This window comes from Protopterus annectens, chromosome 2.part1, assembly GCF_019279795.1.
Source record: "Protopterus annectens isolate FY-2018-M chromosome 2.part1, PAN1.0, whole genome shotgun sequence".
Taxonomy (NCBI): Eukaryota; Metazoa; Chordata; order Ceratodontiformes; family Protopteridae; genus Protopterus; species Protopterus annectens.
The window spans coordinates 865,815,746-865,838,598 of NC_056729.1; the positions used below are offsets into that span (position 1 = coordinate 865,815,746).

Below are 22,853 nucleotides of genomic sequence, written 5' to 3' on the forward strand. Positions count from 1 at the left end.
CCAAAGGCTCCTGGCGGATCTTCTGGGTCCTTGTGGTATTTCAGGGTTTCTGTGCAGAGATGGCCTCTGTCTTTCTATTTCTTCTATATGTTGCATGCAATCTTGATCTGAGGTAACTGGGAGAAGGGCATTGTGGGTAGCAGCTTAGCTCTAGAGTTTTTGGTGTAAGCGAGCTTGGTATTAGGCCGACTCTGTTCCGAGGGCTCGGAACCGAACCCATCAGTGATGACTGGAAGAAGATCAACAACTCAGATGGAACATTATGGTAAGACACAACTTCTTTTTTTTAAGTTATACTTACATTCAGTTCACACCCAGCTTTTTTCTTTTTTTTTTTAAATTCTACCTTAACCCCCTATCTTTCTGAAGTATAGCAGCGTCACCTTGTATGGAGATGACTTAATAATCTGGGAGTTAAGTACATACTGTAAGTCTGTTTGAAGTTCACTAAACTGCATTTTACCTTAACTTTTTTTGGGTCTGTAAAATGAAGAAATTTAAATCCATCTAAGTAAAACAAATGCAGTACCTTTTAGAGCTGCGTAAATGAATTAGCACAGAGGCATGATCACTGTCCCTTATGGTGGTATACTGAATATTGTACAGCCAGATAAATACCTGGGAGTTTGTCTCAACCCTGCCTTAACCTTCTGTACTGATGTTTACAACATGATGAATAATAGGTAATGGGGCACATTCTTGCCACAGCATAAGCACCTTATTAACAAAGCAGGATAAACTTGATCGCTCTATCAGTGGTAGTACATGCTTTTGTAATACTCAGAAATACAGACTACATGTACAGGCAGAAGTTAGCACAACTCTCAACTGTCAAGCAGGTGGGTTGGTTCATAATATCTGTGTCGCCTTACTCATCAGTACCCTTGTATACATCCTTTTTAAGCTGGACTGCTGTAACAACTGGCATCACTTTATTGTTGTTAAACAAGCTTGTCTATCACTTACATCTTCCACAACTGTTGCCATCACTCTTGGAATCCCCAACTTCTTCACTCACAATAACAAGGCATTTTCCCATTGTGGCCCAGCAATCTGGAAATCACTTCCCACCAATATCCGTCAGCTCTTCCCTGGCATCTTTCATCAGTCAACTTATATTACTTCTTCAGCAGCAAAGTGAATGCAAATACAGTGGTTTCACTTACTAATTGCATCTTTGAGCTTTACTTTTTTGCTTCTTACTTGTCACAACAACAGGATTGCATTCAGTGGAGCACATCATGTGCATTTATGCTATTATTGCTATCAGTGTTATGTTTTGTTTGTTTAAATCCTGTAAGTTTTTCCTAACACTTCTCTTTACTATTTTTCATGGAAATATGCTGTGAGTTTGCATATTGTTTAATGTAACAATCTCATGACTGAAAAGGGGCCCTAGTCATCAAATTTACTTGTAATTCAGATAAATAAATAACTCTATGATCAGAGTGGTACCATATGATTAAGCCATAAAATGTGCGCTGTGTGGAATGCTGCGAGGTTGCTAGTGCTTATCTGATCAGCTAAGAAAAGAACAATGACAGTATTCAAATTACAAAGATCTGTTCATAACAATTAAAATAGGAAAATAGGGAAAAAAATTATTATTTTTAAGATATCCCTCATTGTTTTATGTACCAGGATTCTTACTCTAAATGTTACACATGTTCATTCCATCACTGAATTTCCTGTATTGATTTACTTATTGTCTTGTTTCTAACAAATGTGAATATTCCTTAATATAGTGTACCCTTGTAGTTATATGTGGCTTTTAACATATGCTGGATTTGTGTGTGTGTGTGTGTGTGTGTGTGTGTGTGTGTGTGTGTGTGTGTGTGTGTGTGTGTGTGTGTGCGCGCACACGTGAATTTGTGTGTTTTTTGGCAGTTTTGTAAGAAATAAAGCCTTATCTTGTTCTAGCTTTCTTAGCTGTTAATGCCTCTTCTTTTTTTTTTTTGTTTTATCTATAGTTTGAACCTGGATGCCTCCGTACCCTTCAACAGCTAGACATTCTGGTTATGGATTCCATTATGCTAGGATTAAATCTCACAGAAGAGCTTTGCATGGAACTGGAAAATACATCCATTAAAATGCTCTCGCTAAGGAAGGTCAATCTCTCAAGAATTGCCAGCACCACTTTTGCAGGATTAGAAGTAACTCAACTTAAAGTTCTTGACCTGTCTGAAAACACGCTATCTTTAATTGAAGATAATTCATTTAAGTGGCTTGAAAGTCTTGAGTACCTCAACCTTCATGATAACAGAATTTCACATATATCTGTTAACACATTTTCTGGATTGAATAACCTAACACACTTAAATTTGAAAAAATCTCTGAGAACAAAAAATGCAACTAACATTGGCTCTAGAATAGATGATTACTCATTTCAGCATCTTAAGAGCTTAAAGCAACTTATTATGGAAGATAACATTTTTCCTAGAATCACAGTTAATATGTTTAGTGGTTTATTTAGCCTAATATACTTAAGTTTAGCAAATTGCTCTACTGATTTAAACACTGTGACCAATGCAACCTTTTCATCCCTCTCCAACTCGCCTCTTGAAATTCTTAATTTAACAAGAACTAAAATTTCAAAATTAGAAAAAGAAGCATTTTCTAGTCTAACAAAATTAAGAAAACTTTATGTAGGATTTAATGCAATTGCACAGACCCTGAGAGGTGATGAGTTTAAAGGCCTTGTTAGTATTAAAGAGATATACCTTTCTAACAACATTAAGGTAACATTAACATCATATTCCTTTAGCCAAGTTCCAACTCTAAGTATACTGATGCTGAGCAGAACAAAGGTTGATAATTTGGAGAAATTAACACCTTCACCCTTTAAACCTCTTCAGAATTTGACAATTCTTGATCTTAGTAATAACAACCTTGCAAACCTAAATGACGAACTGTTTAATGGACTCCACGGTCTTGAAATTTTGAAACTGGAGCACAATAACCTAGCTCGCCTTTGGAAGCAGGTGAATCCTGGAGGACCTGTGCTGTTCTTGAAAGGTCTGACAAACCTGCACGTACTTCAGTTGTCTAGAAATGGCTTTGATGAGATTCCAGTAGATGCTTTTAGGGGTTTGGATCACTTAGTACATCTAGACCTTGATTCAAATAATTTGAATTTTCTACCAGATACAGTATTTGATGGGCTGAGATCACTTAAGTTGTTGAGCCTAAGGAAAAATCTGATTACTTCTGTCCCCAGAGGAGTGTTTGGCTCAGTTTTCCAGAAGCTGGAAACTCTTCAGATGGCATTTAATCCCTTTGATTGCACTTGCGAAAGCATTTCTTGGTTTGTTAACTGGCTAAATGGCACAAACACTAGCATCCCTGAACTCAGCTCTCATTACATTTGTAACACCCCACAAAAGTATCATAATGCTTCTGTAACAACCTTTGACACCTCTCCTTGCAAAGATGTTGCCCCTTTTTACGTGTTATTTACTGTAACTCTAAGTGTTTTGCTTCTTATTATTGTTACATCCATTTTTACTAAATTCCAAGGATGGAGAATGGAATTTTACTGGCATGTCATAGTGAATAGAGTTCTTGGGTATAGAGAAATTGATCCACTGGAAGTAAGGTTTGAGTATGATGCTTACATTATTCATGCCAAAAAGGACAACGATTGGGTTGTTAGAAATTTACTGCCACTCGAAGAAAATGATGTTAGGTTTTGTTTTGAAGAACGTGATTTTGAGTCTGGGAGATCTGAGATGGAAGCTATTGTGAACAGTATCAAAGAAAGCAGGAAAATTGTATTTGTTGTCACACGTGAGATTTTAGAGGATCCCTGGTGCAAGAGGTATGTAGCTCAATATGTATTCTCAAAATACTTCCTTAGTGGACACTGAAAAAGATGTTTTTTCTCATTTAATGTTGCACTTTCATTCACAAAATATTAATCTGATGTAAGACAGCTAAATTGATTGTAGCTTGTATACAGTGTGGCGTGACCATATAAAGCATGCAAATTCCAAAAATAACTTTTAGAAATTTTCAATATATGTTGCTGATTCAGGTGTTTGATAGATACCTTTTGTTAATGTCTTTTTCCAAAAGTAGTCAAAAGTTGTGGATTGTGTACTTCTGCGTGTTAAATGCTGGGATCCTAAAACTAATGACTCTAGCATTCTAAGTTGCAAGTACTGATGTTACTACACCTGTGAGACATAGGTACTGGGACAGACAGTGTATCATGCCAGTTCCAGGTGTTTACTAATGTCATGTTATTTGCAGTAGAGTCTTGTCATTTTACACTTTGTAATTTATTGTCAAGGTGTAAGACTGTGTAGTCTGTGTAGGAGTAGCAGCTTAACTTAGGCAATAAACACCTCTGTAGATGACAGACTGCAGGCGCATGTAAGTGCCCATTTGTCTTCTCCCTGCACTTTCAGTCCTTACGTTTAACTAGGCTTCATGCTGTCATTATAAAAGTATGTAAAATCATGTTTTATCCTTGAAGCTTAAAAAAATGTTCAAGAAATATCATTGTTTTTGATCTGATTAATTTGAATGCATAGTTAAAATTTAATAGCTATACATCTTAATTCTTTGTGCTTTACTTCTGCATCATATCACCCTTTATTTAAAAGCATTTTGAGAAGAATAGTACTAAACTAGGACTTGCACTTCTGTTATAAATCATTGCATATTCTAGGATCACCAGAAGACTTCCGCACAGCAGGAAGGAGAGTTCAACTTGTGTAACTTCTTTGATATGCTAGTCAGTTGTGGGTACACATCTGCTGGTCTTAGGAAGGATGGGATGTACTTCCAGTAGGCCTGTGGTTTCATGTACATGTTTAATAAACTAGGTCTGTGTAAGTTTTTCAGGACATTGTTCGTATTACGGATGTGATAGTGCTTTTTGTTGTACTGAACCAGAAGCCTAGAACCTGGTATGCTGTGTAATGAAGGAAATTTTTTGCATATGCCCCATGGATTACTCCTGTAATCTTACTGTACCAACAACTCATCTTATTAGTACCGAGTACACAATTTCTTCATTTGTGTCCACAGTTGTGACATTTTGACCCAGTGTGTCTTAGTTGACAGCATTACTTGCTTGCTTCTCTGACATTTCATCATCTTTTCAAAAGCCTCTGGTTAAGAATCCAACTGCAACATGTTTGAATCTTACTTTTGAAAATCTCATTCACTTTCAGGTTTGCTTGGTCTCTAAGTCTTTGTACAGAGAATGCTTCCGTAGCTATCTTCATAACAGTTGGGGTTTTACTCTAATCTGTTTTCACCCAGTTAGTTTTTTTAAGCAACTATCTCCTGTGTGAATGTAATTTCAACCCTAACCTACTTCTGTTGCAGTATCCAATGGCACACATCCGTTATGTGACCAGTATCACTGTATCATCTTAATTTCTTCTCATACCTTCAAGACCATTGATTGTTTGGTTGTATTTTCAGTTCATAAATGGTTTGCCAATTGTTTTGGCCTACATTTCATATGGTAGGTATTGCCAACTGTATTTATTTTATGGAATGTGAGAAGAACATTGATTTTGGACCATTATAATTTAAACAATGAAGTGTTCACCGAAGTCTATGTGTAAGTATGATGGTTATATCCTTTAAAGAGTGTGTTTTATGTTATGGGGTTCCTGTATGATACTGAACTATGAACTTAATTATTAAGATGCAAAAAAATATTATTCTAATCAGGTTCAAAGGTTTGGAAGTATTTATTTGACATAGAAGTTACACAGGATATTTATCGGCTCCATCACTGCTGCAGTAGCCTTAGCTATATGAGTTATATCCTGCCAAGAATATTAATAGCCAGCCAGCTTCCAAAGCTTCAAGCACCTTACACACACCCAGCCATTAGGCAGCTTCAGCCAAGCCTTTCAGAGCTTTCCTGTTGCCAAAGAGTATGCATCTTTTGAGGCTTTTGAGGATTGACTGTGCTGGTGTTTGATTACTGATCACTGCTACAGTAGCCTAACCTATATGGGTTTTATCCTTCAGGAATATAATAGCCAGCCAGCTTTCAAAGCTTCAGGGCAGCTTCCACTTGTCCAAACCATTAATCATCTCGAGTTGAGATGAGTAAAAACACAGATTTAGGCACCAAGTCCTTTGGAACTTTCCTGCTACTGAAGAATACACCCCTCTTAGGCTTTCAAGGACTGACATTCCAGCTTATGCTGTTCTTTTGATGGGCAAATAAGTTCCCTTCAGGGGAAAAAAATATTTTTTAAAACATTGTTTGTTTGATAACACTTTCCTTTTCATGAAAGTTATTTAAACACTAGGAGTTTGTTTCAGCAGACTGCCAGACGACTGTGTTGTACTTTTAACTGGGAGTGCTCTTTTCTCCTGTCATTTTAAAAGTTGTTTACAGTATTTAAAAACACTTTTTTCTCTGGAGAAGTTGTGTTTATTTTACTTTTGGGGCTCGTAAAAGGTTTTAAAATGCTTTTTACTGTGTTTTTCTGTGAAAAAGTGACTTTTAAAGACTTTATATTTTTACTGACATTTGCTGCATGTTTTCCCCAGGACAGAGGCACTATTTTTGGCTTGACCAGGGAATAAACTTTTGGTTCGGTGGTTGGTCCTCCTTCCAGCCACAAAAAGAAAAACTTAAGCGGACAGCCTTTGCCACTACATTGCCTCGGTCACAGGAGGGTGACTCTGCTGTGGCCCTTAGTTGTACCTCAGCCCACTCATCTTTTACCCTGGATCCCTCTGGTGTTGTGTACCTACAGCCACAGTGGACTGGGGGTTAGCCACATCCTCTGCTCTGTTGGTGTCCCCATAGTGGGCAAGGGAGAGCCACTGTTGGTGCTGGGAGTGAGAACAGGGAAGGCTTCCCTGTTTTGCCAGAATGTTGTGCCTATCCGTGGAGAAGCTGCTGCCGCCATTAATTACACTGTTTTCCCCATTTTTTCTTGTCCAAAAGAAACAGAAAATCAGACGTATCATCTACTCAAATTTCCTTGGACAGGGAGTAATTTACTGGGACTGGCTAAGGGTTTAATTCAGGCTATTGGCCCTTTTTATAAAGTACCTTCTGGTAAAAGAAAGAGGGATGCCTGTTTTCCTGAAGAGATTCATGATTCTGAATCTGGACAAAAAGATGAAAGCACGGATTAGTTTTCTCCTCATATTTCCGATTCAGACTCAGAGACAGCCCAGTTTCTTATTATCCCTGTTGGAGTTTTTCTTTCTCAGATACTATTTCCAAAATGTGTTTTAAGTGTAAGAACACTGAAGTTTCTCAGTCCTTTAGAAAATTCTACAGGCTGTTACAAAAGGAATTTCCAGAACCTTCTCCTCTTCCTCCAGTTCTGTCAGCTTTGGAGGATATATGTGTTACTGCCTGCAATTTTACTGTTAGCTAGCTGTCCTTAAAAAGGCTGATAGGATGTATAAAGTTCTTCATTAGTTTTTATACTGTCTTTCCTAACCTGACCCAGCAGCTATAGCTTTAGTTAATCCAACTGTTGCTAAACATTTAGTTAATTCCAAGTCTACTCCTTTTGATAAGGATGGGAAGATTATAGATAAGTATGGGAAAAAATATATGCTTCTCTAAATTTGATGTGCAGAATTTTGAATTGTCAGGCTGATACGTTAAGGTTTGATGTTCATCACATTGATTATTGCTGTAGAAGCCTTAGCTATATGGGTTATATTCTGCCAAATGGCTAGCCTCCAAAACTTCGGGACACCTTCCATGCACCCTGTCAGGCAGTTCAAATTGACCTGACAAAAAAGACAAGTTTGGGCAAAAAGCCCTTCAGAGCTTTACTGCTGCTGAAGGTTATGCACCTCTAAGGCTTTCAAGGATTGATGGTCAGCTTGGTGCTATACCTTGGCTTTGCAGATAAGTTCCCTTTGGGGGAAAAAGCTTCCATTTTCTAAATATCATTTGTGGTTTAGCACTTTGCTCTTTAGGAAAGTTATTTTAAAGCTAGGAATTTTGTGTTTTGATGTACTGACCAAAACTTTATTGTACTTTTAAATGGGAGTGCTGTATTTTCCTGTCAGTTTAAAGTTGAATAAAGTAACTGAAGACTTTTTTCTGTGAAGAAATTGTATTTATTTTACTTTTTGGGGCTAGAAAAGTTTTTTTAAGTGCTTTTTCTGTGCAAAGGTGACTTTTTAAAGACTTGTAATTTTTTGCTGGCATTTGCTGCTTCTGTTCCCTGGGAAAGAGGCACCATTTTCGGCTTGACCATAGTACAAACTACAGGTCCCACAGTCGTTCCTTCATCCAGCCACAAAAAAGAAAAAGTTAAGCAAACAACCTTTGCCACATAGCAGGATAGCAAATTGTCTCATCCGCAGGTGGGTGATTGTTCAGTGGCCATTTCTTGTACCACAAATTATCATCTTTTACATCAGATTACATTGATGTAACACCTACAACCACTGTGGGCAGGGGGTTAGCCACATCCTCAGCGGCTGTTGGGGTCCCCTCAGTGGGCACGGGAGAGCCACTGTTGTCAGTCCTAGGAGAGGGAACAGGGAAGGCTTCATCAGAATGCTCTCCCCATTCCTGGGGAAGCTGCTGCTGTCATTAAGAACATAGTCAGTGCCATTTTTCTTGTCAAAAAAGAAACAGAAGAGTAAACCTGTGTACTCTTCCTCAAATTATCCTTAGACAGGAGTAGTTTGCTAGGTCTGACTCAGGGTTTAATTCAGTCCTCCTTGTAAAGTAGTTTGCTAAAAGGAAGAAGGATATCACTTTTCCTAAAGAGATTCAGATTCTGAGTCTGAACAGGAAGATGAAGGGACAGATACAGGGTTTTGTCTTCAGATATCTGATTCAGAGGTGAGCTCAGTTTGTGATGGTCCCTGTGGGAGTTTCTCTTTCTCTGTGACTGTTGCTAGAATGTGCCAGTATTGTCAGTGGGAGAACATTGAGGTTTCTCCTTCCCTCAGGAAATGCTGTGAGTTGTTACAGAACAAAATTTTCAGAACCTACACCCATTCCTCATGTTCTGTCTCCCTTAGAGGTTATGTGTGTTACTGCCTATAATTTTCCTTATAATTGGCCAGCTGACCCTGAAGAGGCAGATAAGATGTGTTAAGTTCCTCGGTCTTTAAAGTTGTTACTCATTGTTCTCAGACTGATGCAAGCAGCTACAGCTGTAGTTGATCCCACTGCTGCTAAACTATTAGTTAATTCCAATCACAGTCTTTCTGACAAGGATGGGAAAATTATTGATAAGTCAGTGTATACTTCAACTTTGATTTTCAGAATTTTGAATTGTCCAACTCGTATGTTAAGGTTTGTTCTAATAGTGAAAGTATGAGGAATGTTTTATCTGCAATTTCTTCTTGTGAAAAAAATGTGCTTTAAATAATTAGTTTCTTGTAAAAGTCACTACTCACTATTAGTGTGTGCATGAGGATTGTGGCAACTGGTTCTATTTTGAGGAGGCATGCATGACTGCATTCTCTGAACCTCCCAGTTGATGTTAAAAATGAGATTTTAAATTTCCCTTTGGCTAGAGATTTAGTTTTTGGCCCCTCTGCTGCAGAGGTGATAAAAAATATGATAAAAGGGTTACACTGACCTAGGGAATCTCTGAAATTTTTCAGCCCTTCTTTTACATTTTTTTCTAAAGGATTCAACTCCTCACCCAGTTTTGACAAAATGGTGAATAAATAGTTCAATAAATGCCGGTAAACAGACGTTTAAGAAGAAAAATCAAGGAGGTTCCAAAAAGAAGCCTCAAACTTCCCAAAACCAAGAACATTCCAAGTCTGAATGAAACCATATGACCCCCTGTCACCCTGGCCCCTTTTTTCTTCCAGAAAGTCTGAATCTCCATTTTTCTCATTTGCAACAGATAGTTTCTGACAGATGAGTTCAGAAGATCATTAATCAAGGTTACAGGAGGTAGGAGGAAGAAATTCCTTCTTTCCCAGGGGGTCATTTCTCATCCTCTAGATCAGACTGTTTTGTTTCCACCGGTTCTTCATCACAGGTTGTACCAGGAGTGATAGAACCAGTTCTTCCTTCCCAGCTGGGAAGGATGCCCTCAGTACGAAAGAAAGAAAATGCTCGGAGACCATTTCGGGATCTTTCTTTCTTTCTTTCCTAAACCTAGTTGTGATAGTGCCCAAATTCAAAATTATGTCACTTCACAGCCTTCCTCTTTTAAGTTTCCTGGTAACACTAGACTTAAAAGATGCTTATCATTTTCCTGTTCATCCAGATTTCAGATATTTCTTAAGGTTTTGTATACCTGGATCACATTATCAGTTCTATGCCATACTGTTTAGATTATCCACTGCACCTAGAATGTTCACAAAGTTTCTAGCTCCAGTTATAGCTCTTTGCAGGGTAGCCACAGTTTTTTATATTTAGACAACATGCTTGTCTTTGCTAAGTCTCTTTCAAAGTGTGAGGACCCTCTCTTTGGTTCATAGGTTGGTACTAGGCTATTGTCCCTAGGGCCTATACAACCCTAGCCATAACAATTCCCTGGGTATTTCTTCCCACAATATTTACTTCCCTGGACCCCTGTGTAGCAGGGCGACTGGCGTGATCCCCGGGGTGAATTTCCTATCTCCCAGCCAATCGTCAGGGTCCCTTTTGAAGAGGGTCAAGGAGGCGCTCTGCTTGACATGTATGGGCAGTCTATTCCAGAGTATGGAGAGTCTCTGGGTCAGGATCCTATCCCTCCAGCATGTTTTGTTTATTGTGATGACAAGGTTTAGATCCCTGGAGCATGTGGCTCTGAGGGATTGGGATTTCTTTAAGTGGAGCATGTCCAACAGCTCAGGGTTTGACATGGCCTTGTATGTTTAGCAGAGATTGCCTTTGAGTAGATGATATGCCACAGAGTATAGCTGAGTTTTTTAGACGGTCAGCATAGGGCATCTGCTTCAGGCCTGTGATTCTTTTAGTGAGGTATTTCTGTGGCCTTTCCAGCTGATAGATCTCTCACACAAGCTGGGATTCTGAGAAAATATTCAGGTCTTTCTTGACTCCTTCACAAATGATTGTGTTCCTGAGATGTCTGCTAGACACCTCAGTTCAGAGAGCTTTTCTTCCACAGAAAAAATATATTTCTAGATCTATTTCTATGGTTTTCCACCCAAACTTCATTCACTGTGTGGGAGTACCTCAAGATTTTGAGTCTCATGGCTTCTGTGATTCTCAAGATACTTCTGGCAAGACATCACATGAGAAAGATTCAGTGGTATCTAAAGTCTGTTTGGTCCCAGCAAAAAACTCCCTTTGTCTTTTCAAATCCCAGTGCTGCGGTTTGTCAGAAGAGTAATCATTTGGTGGCGACAGCAGATATCCTTAAATACAGGTCTCTCCTTCTCCCTGTCTGTTCCAGAGCGCAATCAGTCACCACAGCGGTCTCGGACTTTGCTTGGTGAGGAGTGTCAGTAAGTATACAAGTGCAGAATGTGTGGAACACCAAGAACAGAAGCAAGCACATAAATATCAAAGAGCTGCTTTCCCTGATCAAGGCACTCAACTTTCAGAGTCATCTTTGGTACCTGGGACCTCTCCAAGTTATTACAGACAATGCTACAGTGATGTGGTAAATCAGCAAGTTGGAGAAAAACCAGATCATAACCCCTTTGCAAAATAGCCATATTAGCTTGGGATACAGTTTCACAAAATGATCCCCACTCTACAGGTATCCTGCTTCAATCAAAGCAAAGTTGTGCGGTAGGAAAAGCTGAGCAAGATCAGGGGGTCTTCCAAAATTTGATCCATCTGTAGGAAATTCCTCAAGTAGATCTCTTTGCCTCCACTCTGAACCGTCAACTGACAAGATTCTGTTCAAGGACTTCTTGCAAGAAAACCTGGATGATCGATGCCTTTTTCTTTTCCTTGGACAGGAGTGTTCTTGTATGCTTTTCCACCCTTTTCACTAACATCCATGGTACTGCTGAAAATTCAGAGGGAATCCTCCAAGATCATTGTGATGACTCCCTTCTGGCCCAGGTAACCATGGCTCTCCCTTCTTTTGGAAATGGCCAGGGGCAGTTACCACAAACTTCCTCACAGACTGGATCTACTCACACAAGAACAGAGGTGTTTGATGCTCCCTGAAATCAGTCTTCTTTAATTGACTGACTGGATGATATGGTCTTAATTCCCGTTAGGCACCTCTTTTACTGAGAATGTGCAGCAAGTAGAAATAGAGGCAAAAAAGCTTGCTACTAGAAAATAATTTATTAACAAATAAATATCAAGAAGGACAGTATGGCAGTAGTCTAGTACATAATCAAGGAGAACCCAGATCTTACTCGCTTTGTTGCGAGACCATGAGTGTGAGGCAATGGGCAGTGGCATCTGACAGGTTTTTAACTGCATCACACATCCCAGGAAGATTCAGCGATCTAGCAGACAGGCTGAGCAGGAATTTCCTCTTGCGTCACAATTGGTCCCTGAATCCAGCAATTTTATATGAAGATATTGAATCGCTGCGGCACCCTCTGCTGCTGTGTATTTGCAACCCCCTCACACAGCACAAAATGCAGCAGTTATTTTGGCATACTCCATCATTAGGGACAAATCCCCAGGGACGCTCTGTCTCATCACTGGTACTCGCAGTTGCTTTATGCCTATCGTCTGTTCCTCTGATGACCAAGTTCATGCAGAAAGCACTACAGTGCAAGGCCATTGTTGTCCTGTTAACCAACTTTTGGCACTGACAGATATGGTTCTCTCTACTTAAACTATACTTGAAGGCCCCCTCCCCCTTAGTTCTTCAATCTGCTTCCGGATCTTATCACTCACTCGTCTGGGGAGCCTCACCTGGGTATTCCCAGCCTGAAGTTAACAGCTTGGGTTTCTCCAATTCCTATGATGGCAAGGGATGCAAGTTTTCCTTCAAATGTAGTCCACATTCTCCCAGCAACACAGAAATCTTCCATCACAGAGTCTTCTGCAGTAAGTAGAAAAGGTTTGCTTTATACCCTGAATTACTGGGGATGTTCTCTGCATCTAATGTTTCTTATTTAGCTCTGCTTCTAATTTCTCTACTACCAACGTGCACCTAGTGGCTAGTATTTCCTTCCACGTCAGCGTTCAGGATTCTATGTCTGCTTCTCACAAAGTATGTAATGCCTTTCTAAATGGCACCTTCCTGTTGTGACCTCCTATCAAAGATCCCGCACCACATTTGGATTTAAAATTTATTTTGGAAGTCTTGTCCAGAGCTCCGTTCAAAACAGCAGCATCTATGGACTTAAGCCGACTTCCTAGTAGCTATCACTTCAGCTAGGAGGTTTTCAGAACTTCACACCCTATTTTCCATTTCTCCCTACATTGTGCTTCATAAGCATAGAGTAACCTTAAGGACCATCCCCTTCTTAATTCCAAAAGTTGCTTCAGAGACCAATCCTTCACAACCCCATCCATTTTCCTGTGTTCTTTCTTGACTACCAGAATAAAGGGAAATACACTTTTCATATGCTGGGTGTACATAGACAGCTCCATTTTTACCTCTACAGAACAGCATCCTTTAGAAAAGATGAACAGCTATTTGTATCATTTGCAAAGAATAAGCTGGGAAGAAAAGTATCTAAGATTTCCTTGTCCCTATGGTTGTCTGACTATATGTCCATCATCTATACTCTTCATAACAAATTGTTACCTACCAAGCCTAGAGCTCATTCCACTAGAGCCATGGCAGCTACAACAGCATTCTTCAGATCTCATTCTCTTGATGACATTTGTCAACCAGCTACTTGATGTTCTTCGTGTTTCACTTTTGCAGTCATTACATTTGAGTAATCTGCTGGCAGGTTGCCCTCATTTGGCCTGATTAACAAAGTCTTGGGTCCTGGGTTGGTTTCTGTCCATTCTTCCATGACGTCAGGTCATCAGGGGTATAAAACATGCAGCCGACACCATTACATCAGTCTTTCTTGCCGCGCGGTGCCCGAAGCAGAAGCAGTTCGCAAGTGCCGGTTGGCCAACTTCTGAAATTTTCGTTTTCGAGTTTCAGATCCGAGGTCTTCAGCTAAGTACCCCGTTGGGGAAACTTTTTCCTGCTCCTTACCGATGTCAGTAAAAGTGAATAATTGCATTACTTGTGGAAGCAAATACCTCAAGGATTTTCATTTTCCTTGCCTAGGCCCTGACCACAATGTACCTTGCTGTCGGTTTTGTGCTTTTTTTAATCAACGCACTGTCAAACGTCTGTACATTTTTGCTTCTAAATATTTTGGCTCCCACTTTAATTATCCAGAAATGTCATCGGTTATCAATCCGACTACCGGAATACCTAAACAACGCAAAGAAAAAAGACAGAGACAGGCCATTGAGGACCAAAACTGCCGACGACGCTTCTCCTAAGCCAGTCGCCAGTTCACTGGTACTCAGTGAGGAGCTTTCGCAGCCCCTGATACCCACTACTTCTGATTCGCAGGCCTCTACTGAGACCCACTCAGAGTCCGATATGCCGCAAGGTGCTCCAGTTATGGAACCCGTGGATTTCTCTACCTTGGATGGGTCTGGAAGCCGCTGTGCAGGCACCAGCTTCTGAGGGTGTTTTCAGGCCTACAGATTTGTATATTAGACCGACGCCATCTTCAAAACTAAGGCCAAAATCTCGATCTATGCCTAAAAAATGATGACTGGGCCACATGTGCAGGCCCCTATGCCTAAAAAACTAATTGTCAAAATGGCTGAAGGTTTAATTACTCTGATAAGGGGTAGCCAACCCCCCCTTCTAAGAGGCCTAGGCAAGACATTGATTATGAATCTTCTGAACAGGATTCTGTTTCTTCTGACTCTTCTAATGAACAGGAATTGTGTATACCTACTTATGAGGACTCTGATGCAGAAGATTCCATTCCTTCTGCTTCTCCCCCTGAGGATTTTTCTTTTGGGGAAACTTTACATACCTTAAGGGAACATTTCCACTGTGAAAGTCAGGATTTCTCTGAATCTAAAAAGAGACTTAGGGAATTTTTTTCTTCTTCCTCAGCATAGGCCTTTGGCTATACCTCCTGTTCTAGACATTGTTGATGATGTTTTTTCAGAATCTAGTTTGGCTCCTGATTCTCTGCCTCCAGCTCCTTGTAAGCCAGACAGATACTACAGGGTTCCTGACTCCCACAAATTCCTTTTCAAAAATCCTGTTGCAGATCCTGAAACAATTTCTCAGGGTCCCAAGGGCATTAAGGCTTCTACTGCTAAAAATCCTACCCCTTCTGATAGAGATTCCAGGGCGCTGGGATACATGGGGTAAGAAGGTTTACACTTCTGCAACCTTGGCAATCAGGGCTTTAAACTGTCAATTTCATATGCTAAAATATCAACAGCATATCATGGGACTGCTTAAACAGAAAATGATGTTAATTTCTGACTGTGTGGAAAACAAAGATTTACAGGATTTATTGCATTCAGCTGAACAAGTTGGAAAACATACTTTGCAATGTGGTTTTGATTCTTTGGAGGCCTCTTGCAGGGCTGCTGTAACTGGATCTGTGCTAAGAAGGCATGCTTGCCTCAAAGAGCAAAATCTGCCTGATCATGTTAAAGCAAAATTGTTGGATGCTCCTTTACAACAGGACCATCTCTTTGGTAATAAGGCTGAAGAAGTTTTAAAAAAGATGGAAGATAAAGCTAAATCTATGCAAACTGTGAAAGATTTCTTACAAGTGCAACCTCCAAGATTTAGTAGGCACTGGCTTACTAAGAACTGGTCCTTTCCAGTTCCTTCGAGAGCCACTCAAGTCAAACCCAGACATTCCAAAGGCTCCAGGTTTCAGTCACAAGGGACTTTCAGAACAAAACAATGGGGTGCCTCCTTTTCCAAGTCTGGAAACAACAAGACACATCCCTATGGTAAGCAGTCTCAATGACTTCCCTTTACAGTTACCAAGCACTTACCTTGTAGCCGCCCCTTTGGGGAGAAAACTGGCTCTTCATGCAAGAAACTGGCAACTTAGGACAAATGGGTTTTAAATATGGTTTCCCAGGGATACAGATTTCATTTCCACACATTGCCAATTCCAAACGAATGGCCAGACCTGCCACATCAGTGGGCAGATGCCCAGAAACAAGTACTTACCCTCATGAGCATGGGGGCTTTTCAACCAGTGCCAGAAGAGGAAAAGGGACAAGGTTTCTATTCAAGACTTTTCCTGGTACCCAGAAAAGACAAGTCACGGTGTCCAATTCTGGACTTATCTACTCTGAACACCTTTCTGGCCATTCCAAAATTCAAGATGTTGACTCTTCACCAGTTACTTCCTGTGTTAGGCAAAGATGCCTGGTTGGCAACTCTAGATTTAAAAGAGGCTTACCTGCATATCCCAATCAGGGACTCTTGCAGAAGATACCTCCACTTCAAAGCAGGCTGCTTGCATTACCAGTTCTCTGCACTGCCCTTTGGCTTATCTACTGCACCCAGGGTCTTTACAAAGTGCCTGGCTCCAGTAATTGCATTTTGCAGGCAAAGAAATATTTAAATATATCCATACCTGGACGATTGTCAAATTCAGGCAGAAAACAAACACACTCTTCTAAACCATTTGGCATTTGTAAAAAGGGTTCTAATTTGTCTAGGGTACACTATAAATGAAAAGAAATCACAACTGGTACCCTCTTAAAAAATTACATTCCTGGGTACAAGCTTGAATACAACTGCCCAGATGGCTTTCCTTAAGCCAGAGAAGCAAATTCATTTGGTGACTTACTTCAAACAGGTGGCCACAAAAACCCTGCTTTCTGCAAGGCAAATACTGCAAGCCTTGGGGTTCATGGCCTCCTGCATTCTTCTAATTCCATATGCAAGACTGCATATGAGGAAACTTCAGTGGTACTTAAAAAGTCTATGGAGTCAGCCTTGTCACAGCCTGGAAACAATGATTCCTATCATACTTTGCCTGCAACTAGAGTTCCTATGGTGAGCAGAGGCCTGCCACCAAAACAAGGGACTGCCATTCACACCACCCCCTGCTGCCCAAACCCTAACTACAGACACATCAGACTATGCTTGGGGGCACATCTGGCAGGGAAGTGCATTCAGGGAAAATGGAGCCCAAATCAAATGCACCTTCATATCAATCAAAAAGAAATGCTAGCTGTACAAAATGCACTGACAGCCTTCAAGGACTACCTTCATTCTGGACAACTAATGGTAAAGACAGGCAACACCACGGTTATGTGGTACATAAACAAGCAGGGGGGTACACACTCCTACCCCCTTTGCAGACTAGCCATGGCATTGTGGAACACGGCCTTGACCTATCAAGTACAACTACAAGCTCAATTCCTGCCAGGAAAGCTGAATACTCTGGCAGACGAACTAAGCAGAAATCTCATGGACCCACACGAATGGAAACTGGAACCACGGATTTTCAACATGTTGACACACACATGGGGGAGCCCAGACATAGATCTATTTGCCTCACCCCAGATCTATCAGTTGGACAAATTTTGCACAAGAACTCATCACAAAAAAGCCTGGAAAGTGGATGCTCTATCCTTCAGCTGGAAAAAACTATTAGTCTATGCCTTTCCCCCTCTGCCTCTGCTCTCCAAAGTTCTACTAAAAGTCAAACAGGACAAACCAAAAATGATTTTGATTGCCCCAGACTGGCCTCGCCAACACTGGTACCCACTCCTGCGCAATGTGTCACACCTTCCACCGTGGCACCTGCCTCAGACACCTTACTTACTGTCTCAGCAGAACAACCAATATCTTGCAGCATGGCTAATTACCTAAATTCACCCTTAGCATCCCTCAGCAAACCTGTGATGGATGTCATTTTGGAGACGAGAAGGCCTAGTAGTAGAAAATCTTATGCTGACAAATGGAAACGATTCTGTGCCTGAAAACAATCTCAAGGGATAAGCACAGCAGTGCCCAACATTCCTCAGATTTTACAATACTTAACTGAGATGCTTCACAAGGGCCTGTCCTTTTCTTCCATAAAAATCCATGCCTCAGCCATTTCAGCTCATTACAACATCTGCGGTGGTGCAGCGGTAGTGTTGTTACCTCACAGCAAGAGGTTCTCCCGTTCGATTCTCAGCTGGAGTGCGGGGAGTGCCTTCTGTGTGGAGTCTGCATGTCCTCCCCGTGGTTGGGTGGGCATTCGAAAGACATGCGTAAAATGGGCGTGCTTTCATTGAAGGTTGAATGTCGAGCTGGCACCTCGGCGTTCGTGAAAATCTACTGCCAATCATTAGCAGATCGGAGTTCCGCTGTGGCGAACCCTAACCAGGAAAAGCCGAAAGACAAACAACAACAACATAGAACCCTCCCCTCTTCTCTCATCCTCTGCTACAATAGTATCTCAGAGGGGCCAACCCAGGAGAGCTCCAACCCCTGCCTGGGACCTCAATTTTGTACTGGAAAAGCTCACTCTCCCTCCTTTCGAGCCAGCTGCTATTGCAGACTTAAAATTTCCCTCCTGGAAAACAGCTTTCCTTTTAGCAGTCACTTCAGCTAGAAGGATTTCTGAATTACAGGCTCTGGCAGTGGAGCCTTTCATCATTTTTCATGTGGACAGGGTATCTCTCAGGACCAATCCATCCTTCATGCCTAAGGTGGTATCCAGTGTGGCTCTTAATCAGACCATTCATTTGCCAGCCTTCTTTCCCAATCCACAGAAAGGGGGAGCAGATTCTGCATTTATTGGATGTGCACAGACAACTTAGATTTTACTTAAACAGGACAAAATCTCAAAGAAAATCTAAACAACTGCTGGTGGCATTTGCTGCAGGGGCAGAGGGAAAGGCTATTTCAAAGCAAACCATTTCCAAATGGATAAGCCATTGTATTTGTTTCTGCTATATGCACCATGGAAAAACTATCCCCCAGGGGATCAGATCCCATTCCAGCAGGGCTGCATCTACTTCTACAGCTTTTCTCAGAGATGTTCCTACCAGGGACATTCTAGAAGCTGCTACCTGGAGCTCAGTTCATACGTTCACCAAACATTACCATTTACCACTTTTCTCTAAATCTAGAGCTGGCTTTGCCACTGCTGTCCTGCAGGGCCTTATAGCTGGTCCTAATGTGTTATAGTTCCCTCCACCCAACCATAGCTTTGGGAATCTACCCAAATGTAATGACTGCAACAGTGAAACACAAAGAATATAGTACAGTTGTGTATACTTACCATAAATGTAGATGTTCAAGTGTATTCACTGTTGCAGTCCTGGTTACCCTCCCTCCAGCCTCCTATTTTTCTCTGGCTATACCTCTACTTTCTTTCACTATGCTTAAAAGCCCTTTTGGTGTATTTGCTTTTGGGATTGGAGGTATATTTTTTGTGTTTTTAATTTTATTTGCCCCCCATTTGGGGGGCACCTGATATCTGGGGCAAGAAAAACTAATGTAATGGCATTGGCTGCATGTTTTATACCCCTGACGACCTGACGTCATGGAAGAAGGGACAGCAGCCGATGCAGGACCCAAGACTTTCAGGCCGACTGAGGGCAACCTGCCAGCAGATTACCCAAATGTAATGACCGCAACAGTGAATACACTCTAACATCTGCATTTATGGTAAGTGCACACAACTGTACTGTCTTCCTCTCGCGCAGTCATTAAGTATTATAAGGTGGACTGAAATATCAGAACCAGAGCTTTCTTTGGAGCCTCCATCCTGAAAGGTCTCCCATCATGAGGCCACCCAGGATTTTCACAGCTAGGGATTCTGACCCATATGTCAGATTGGATGTACTGGATGAATAGCATACAGAAGTTATGTACTTACCATAATGATAGATCCTTTCATCCCAGTGCATCTGATATGGCAACCTGCCCTCCTTTCCCCTGCCAGGCTTACGACCTGAAAGATAATTTTCGTTGCTGTATCAAAGGTAGCATAGGATGTACATTATGTTCAGGCATTTGAATTAGTTGGGAGGGGCAGGGCATTATGAGAAGGAAAGATTTTGAAGGGCTCAAGACTGGAGCATTGAAATTGGTGGATTGGGTCTGATCGGTGGCTACGATATGTCATATCATATACTCTGGGATGAAAAGATATATCGTTATGGTAAGTACATAACTTTTGATGTTATGTAATCCTATCTTGCCTACATTCTTCACTTGTGGGTTCGGAGCCAAATGTCGGCTCTGACTCTGCCTATTTACTAGCTCAAAAGTCTTTGATTGGCTGGGCTAAGATGGTATCCCACAATACACTGCTCCACATCCCCAGATCTCGTTTGCCGCTTGTAGAGCTCGGACGTGGTCTCAACTTGGCTGTGGCTAAGTATTGCTATAAAAAACTTTTTCTTGTGGAAATTTTTGGCTAATTGTGTTTAGACAAATAGAATTGTGTATAGTGTTGTTGCTGCGTTTCTTTTGGTAGGTTGCGAGTGTTTTGTGTGTGGTATCCCTTACTCCCTCGGGCTAGGCCCGTTTAAGTTAGAGGACCTAGTCTTCCTTGTGGTGTTTGTCTGGCTGTCTTAGGTGCGTTTCTCTTAGTTTAGTTGAGAACCGTTTTATTTAGAGGTTCTCCCCTGTGCCTTGATTGTTGATTTTACTTGTTCCCCAGTTGCTGTGTTAGCGGTTTCCCGCCTTTTGTCAGTAGCGGCGGCTACAATTGTTGGCTTGGCATGTCTAAAAAACAAAAAGAGCATAAGCCCTCGGGCTTCAAAAAGTGTACTAAGTGTGCCTATAAAATGTCTATCACGGACGGACATTCGGTCTGTGTTTACTGCCTTGGAGCCATCCGCCTTCAGGAGTTGTGCAGTTTCTGCCATGCCTTTAGTCCTCGGGTGCTCCAAGAGAGGAAAAACAAATTGATCCTAAAGGGACTGCTAAAACCGTCCTTTGAGGAGGATTTAAGTTTGGCTCCCAGCTCCCAGTCGAAGTCTAAATCCTCCAAATCCAAGAAAAGGTCTCTGGCTCTGTCTATTGCTTCGGAGCCACCTTGTAAAATTACCATTGTTGAGTCTGCTTCCTCGGCTCCACCAGCATTGGGGCCGCAGGAGGTAGCTGTGTCGACTGAGCCTGCATCCGCTCCAATAATTTTGGAACCGATTTGGAGCCGGTCGCCAAGTTTGAGGCAAGGTTCTCCAGACAGGAGGTCTAGGTCTCCATCCATTTCCTGCAAATCCTCCAGGCTTTCCGATTTGGATGTAGATAGGGTGGTGCAGAGGCTCCTCCAGTCGCCGGTGTTGGCCAAACTTTTCCCGGCTCTGACCCAGTCGCTCCGGAGCCAGCTCTGTTAGTTGTTCCTGCTATTCCTCCTCCGAGCGCATCCTTGTCTTCGGAGCCGGTAAGCTCTGCTCCGAGGGATGTTCCTGCGCCGGCTCCGATCCCCCGGCGGGGTTTATCGGTGCCCACATCGGCTCCAACCTTGTTGGTTCCGTCCACAGGGTTCGAGACTCGGGTCTCCTCGGTCGGGCCTGAGTGGGATGCCTCGGAACATCCTTCCGAGCCTCCCTCTCGGTGCCTCGGCTGCGGGCACACCAGTCCCAATCATGGCCTTGGAAGGCGGTCGGTCCTCCAATTCTGGAGGTCCCGCCTTCGAGGCTATGTGGAGCGCGCTGGCTAGGTCAGCTACTTCTCTCGGATCGGTTCTTCCATCCCCCACAACACCGGTGAGAGCTTGTGACACCCGCCTATCCTTAGATAGCAGAGCGCCAGGACCTAAGGATACCCCCACGAGTGGTCCCCTTCTTTCTGAGGGGCTCTCAGAGCCTGTGCCTGAGGAATCCCCCAGAAAGAAATCGTGCAAGAGGAAGCACGTAGACTCCCAGGACGAGTCTCTCACTTCTGATACTGACCTCGAGGAATCGGAGGGGTCCCCTAAGTCTTCCTCTGAGGATGTTTCGTTCTCCGACATCCTGGAGATCTTGAAACAAAGAGGAGACTGGCCCTCCAAAACCTCTGAGGAGGAGTCAGTATTCCTTAAGGCATTTGGCGCTCAGCCCTCCGCCTCCTGGGTGTCTCCACCCTTCGAGCTCCTGGACCTTATTTGTTGGAGGGTGTGGGAGACTCCTGACTCCATGGAGCCTGTTCCTCGATGCCCCAACAAATTTTTATCTGCTCCCCAAGGGAAAGAATTTGTAACCAAGGGAGTCCCGGTAGATGCTATGGTGGTGGCGGCTGCCACACAGAAGGAAGTTGCTGAGTCTTCCTCTTTGGTCCATCCTCCTAATAAGGAGTCCAGGACTATGGATCTGTACGGGAAGCGTACACTGTCTTCAGTGACCTTTACCTTGTGGTCATTGAATTATTTGTCTCATTTCACCGGCTCCAAAGAGATCTCCTTAAGGAGTTAGGAGATACTCTGATGGGTAACATGCCTGAGGTGGTGGCTCAGACTGTCACTGCTCGGCTCTCTACCCTCCACTCCATCGCTGACTCGTCCATGCGACTGATTTCGTACGCGGCCGAGGGAGCTAGTAGGGCGGCTAGCTCAGGGGTGGCCCTCAGGAGGCAAACCTGGCTATGCCTGTGTCACTTTGCGGAGGCCTTTAATTCTTCCTTTACTGATGCCCCCTTCGATGGTTCCGCCTTGTTCGGGACCAAAGTGAAAGACACTCTCACCAGGTGCGAGCAAGAGGGGAAGACCTTGTCTGCCGTGGGAGTCCGTTTTTCCCTCCTGTCGAGACCTTATCCCAAGGCTCAGCGAGGGGGAAAGATGTGGTTCAAAAAATCACAAAGGTCTTTTCCTACCACACAGGGTGAACCCCCCCCCGAGGCAGGAGAGGGGGGTCGTACTCAGGGAGACGCTGCCCCAGAGGCAGAGGGGGCCCCCGCAATTCTGGGGACCTCGATTCCTTTCGTGGTTCCCCATACTCTCATTCCTGAGGGTGTGCCCGGCTGTGCTTCTCCAGAGCCAGTCGGGGGTCAAATTTCCCGGTATCTGGAAGCCTGGGTCAACATCACCCAGGACAGATGGGTATT

The 22,853-nt window shown here is 42.5% G+C and overlaps 1 protein-coding gene across 1 annotated transcript in view; it reads left to right on the forward strand.

The window, feature by feature from the left end:
- The window catches only part of TLR3 (toll like receptor 3), a 309,450-nt gene that overhangs the window by 255,760 nt on the left and 30,837 nt on the right, over positions 1–22,853 (forward strand). The window contains exon 4 of the mRNA XM_044062513.1: positions 1,971–3,817. Within this exon, the coding sequence (XP_043918448.1) occupies positions 1,971–3,817 (1,847 nt within the window). The remainder of the gene's footprint in view (positions 1–1,970; positions 3,818–22,853) is intronic.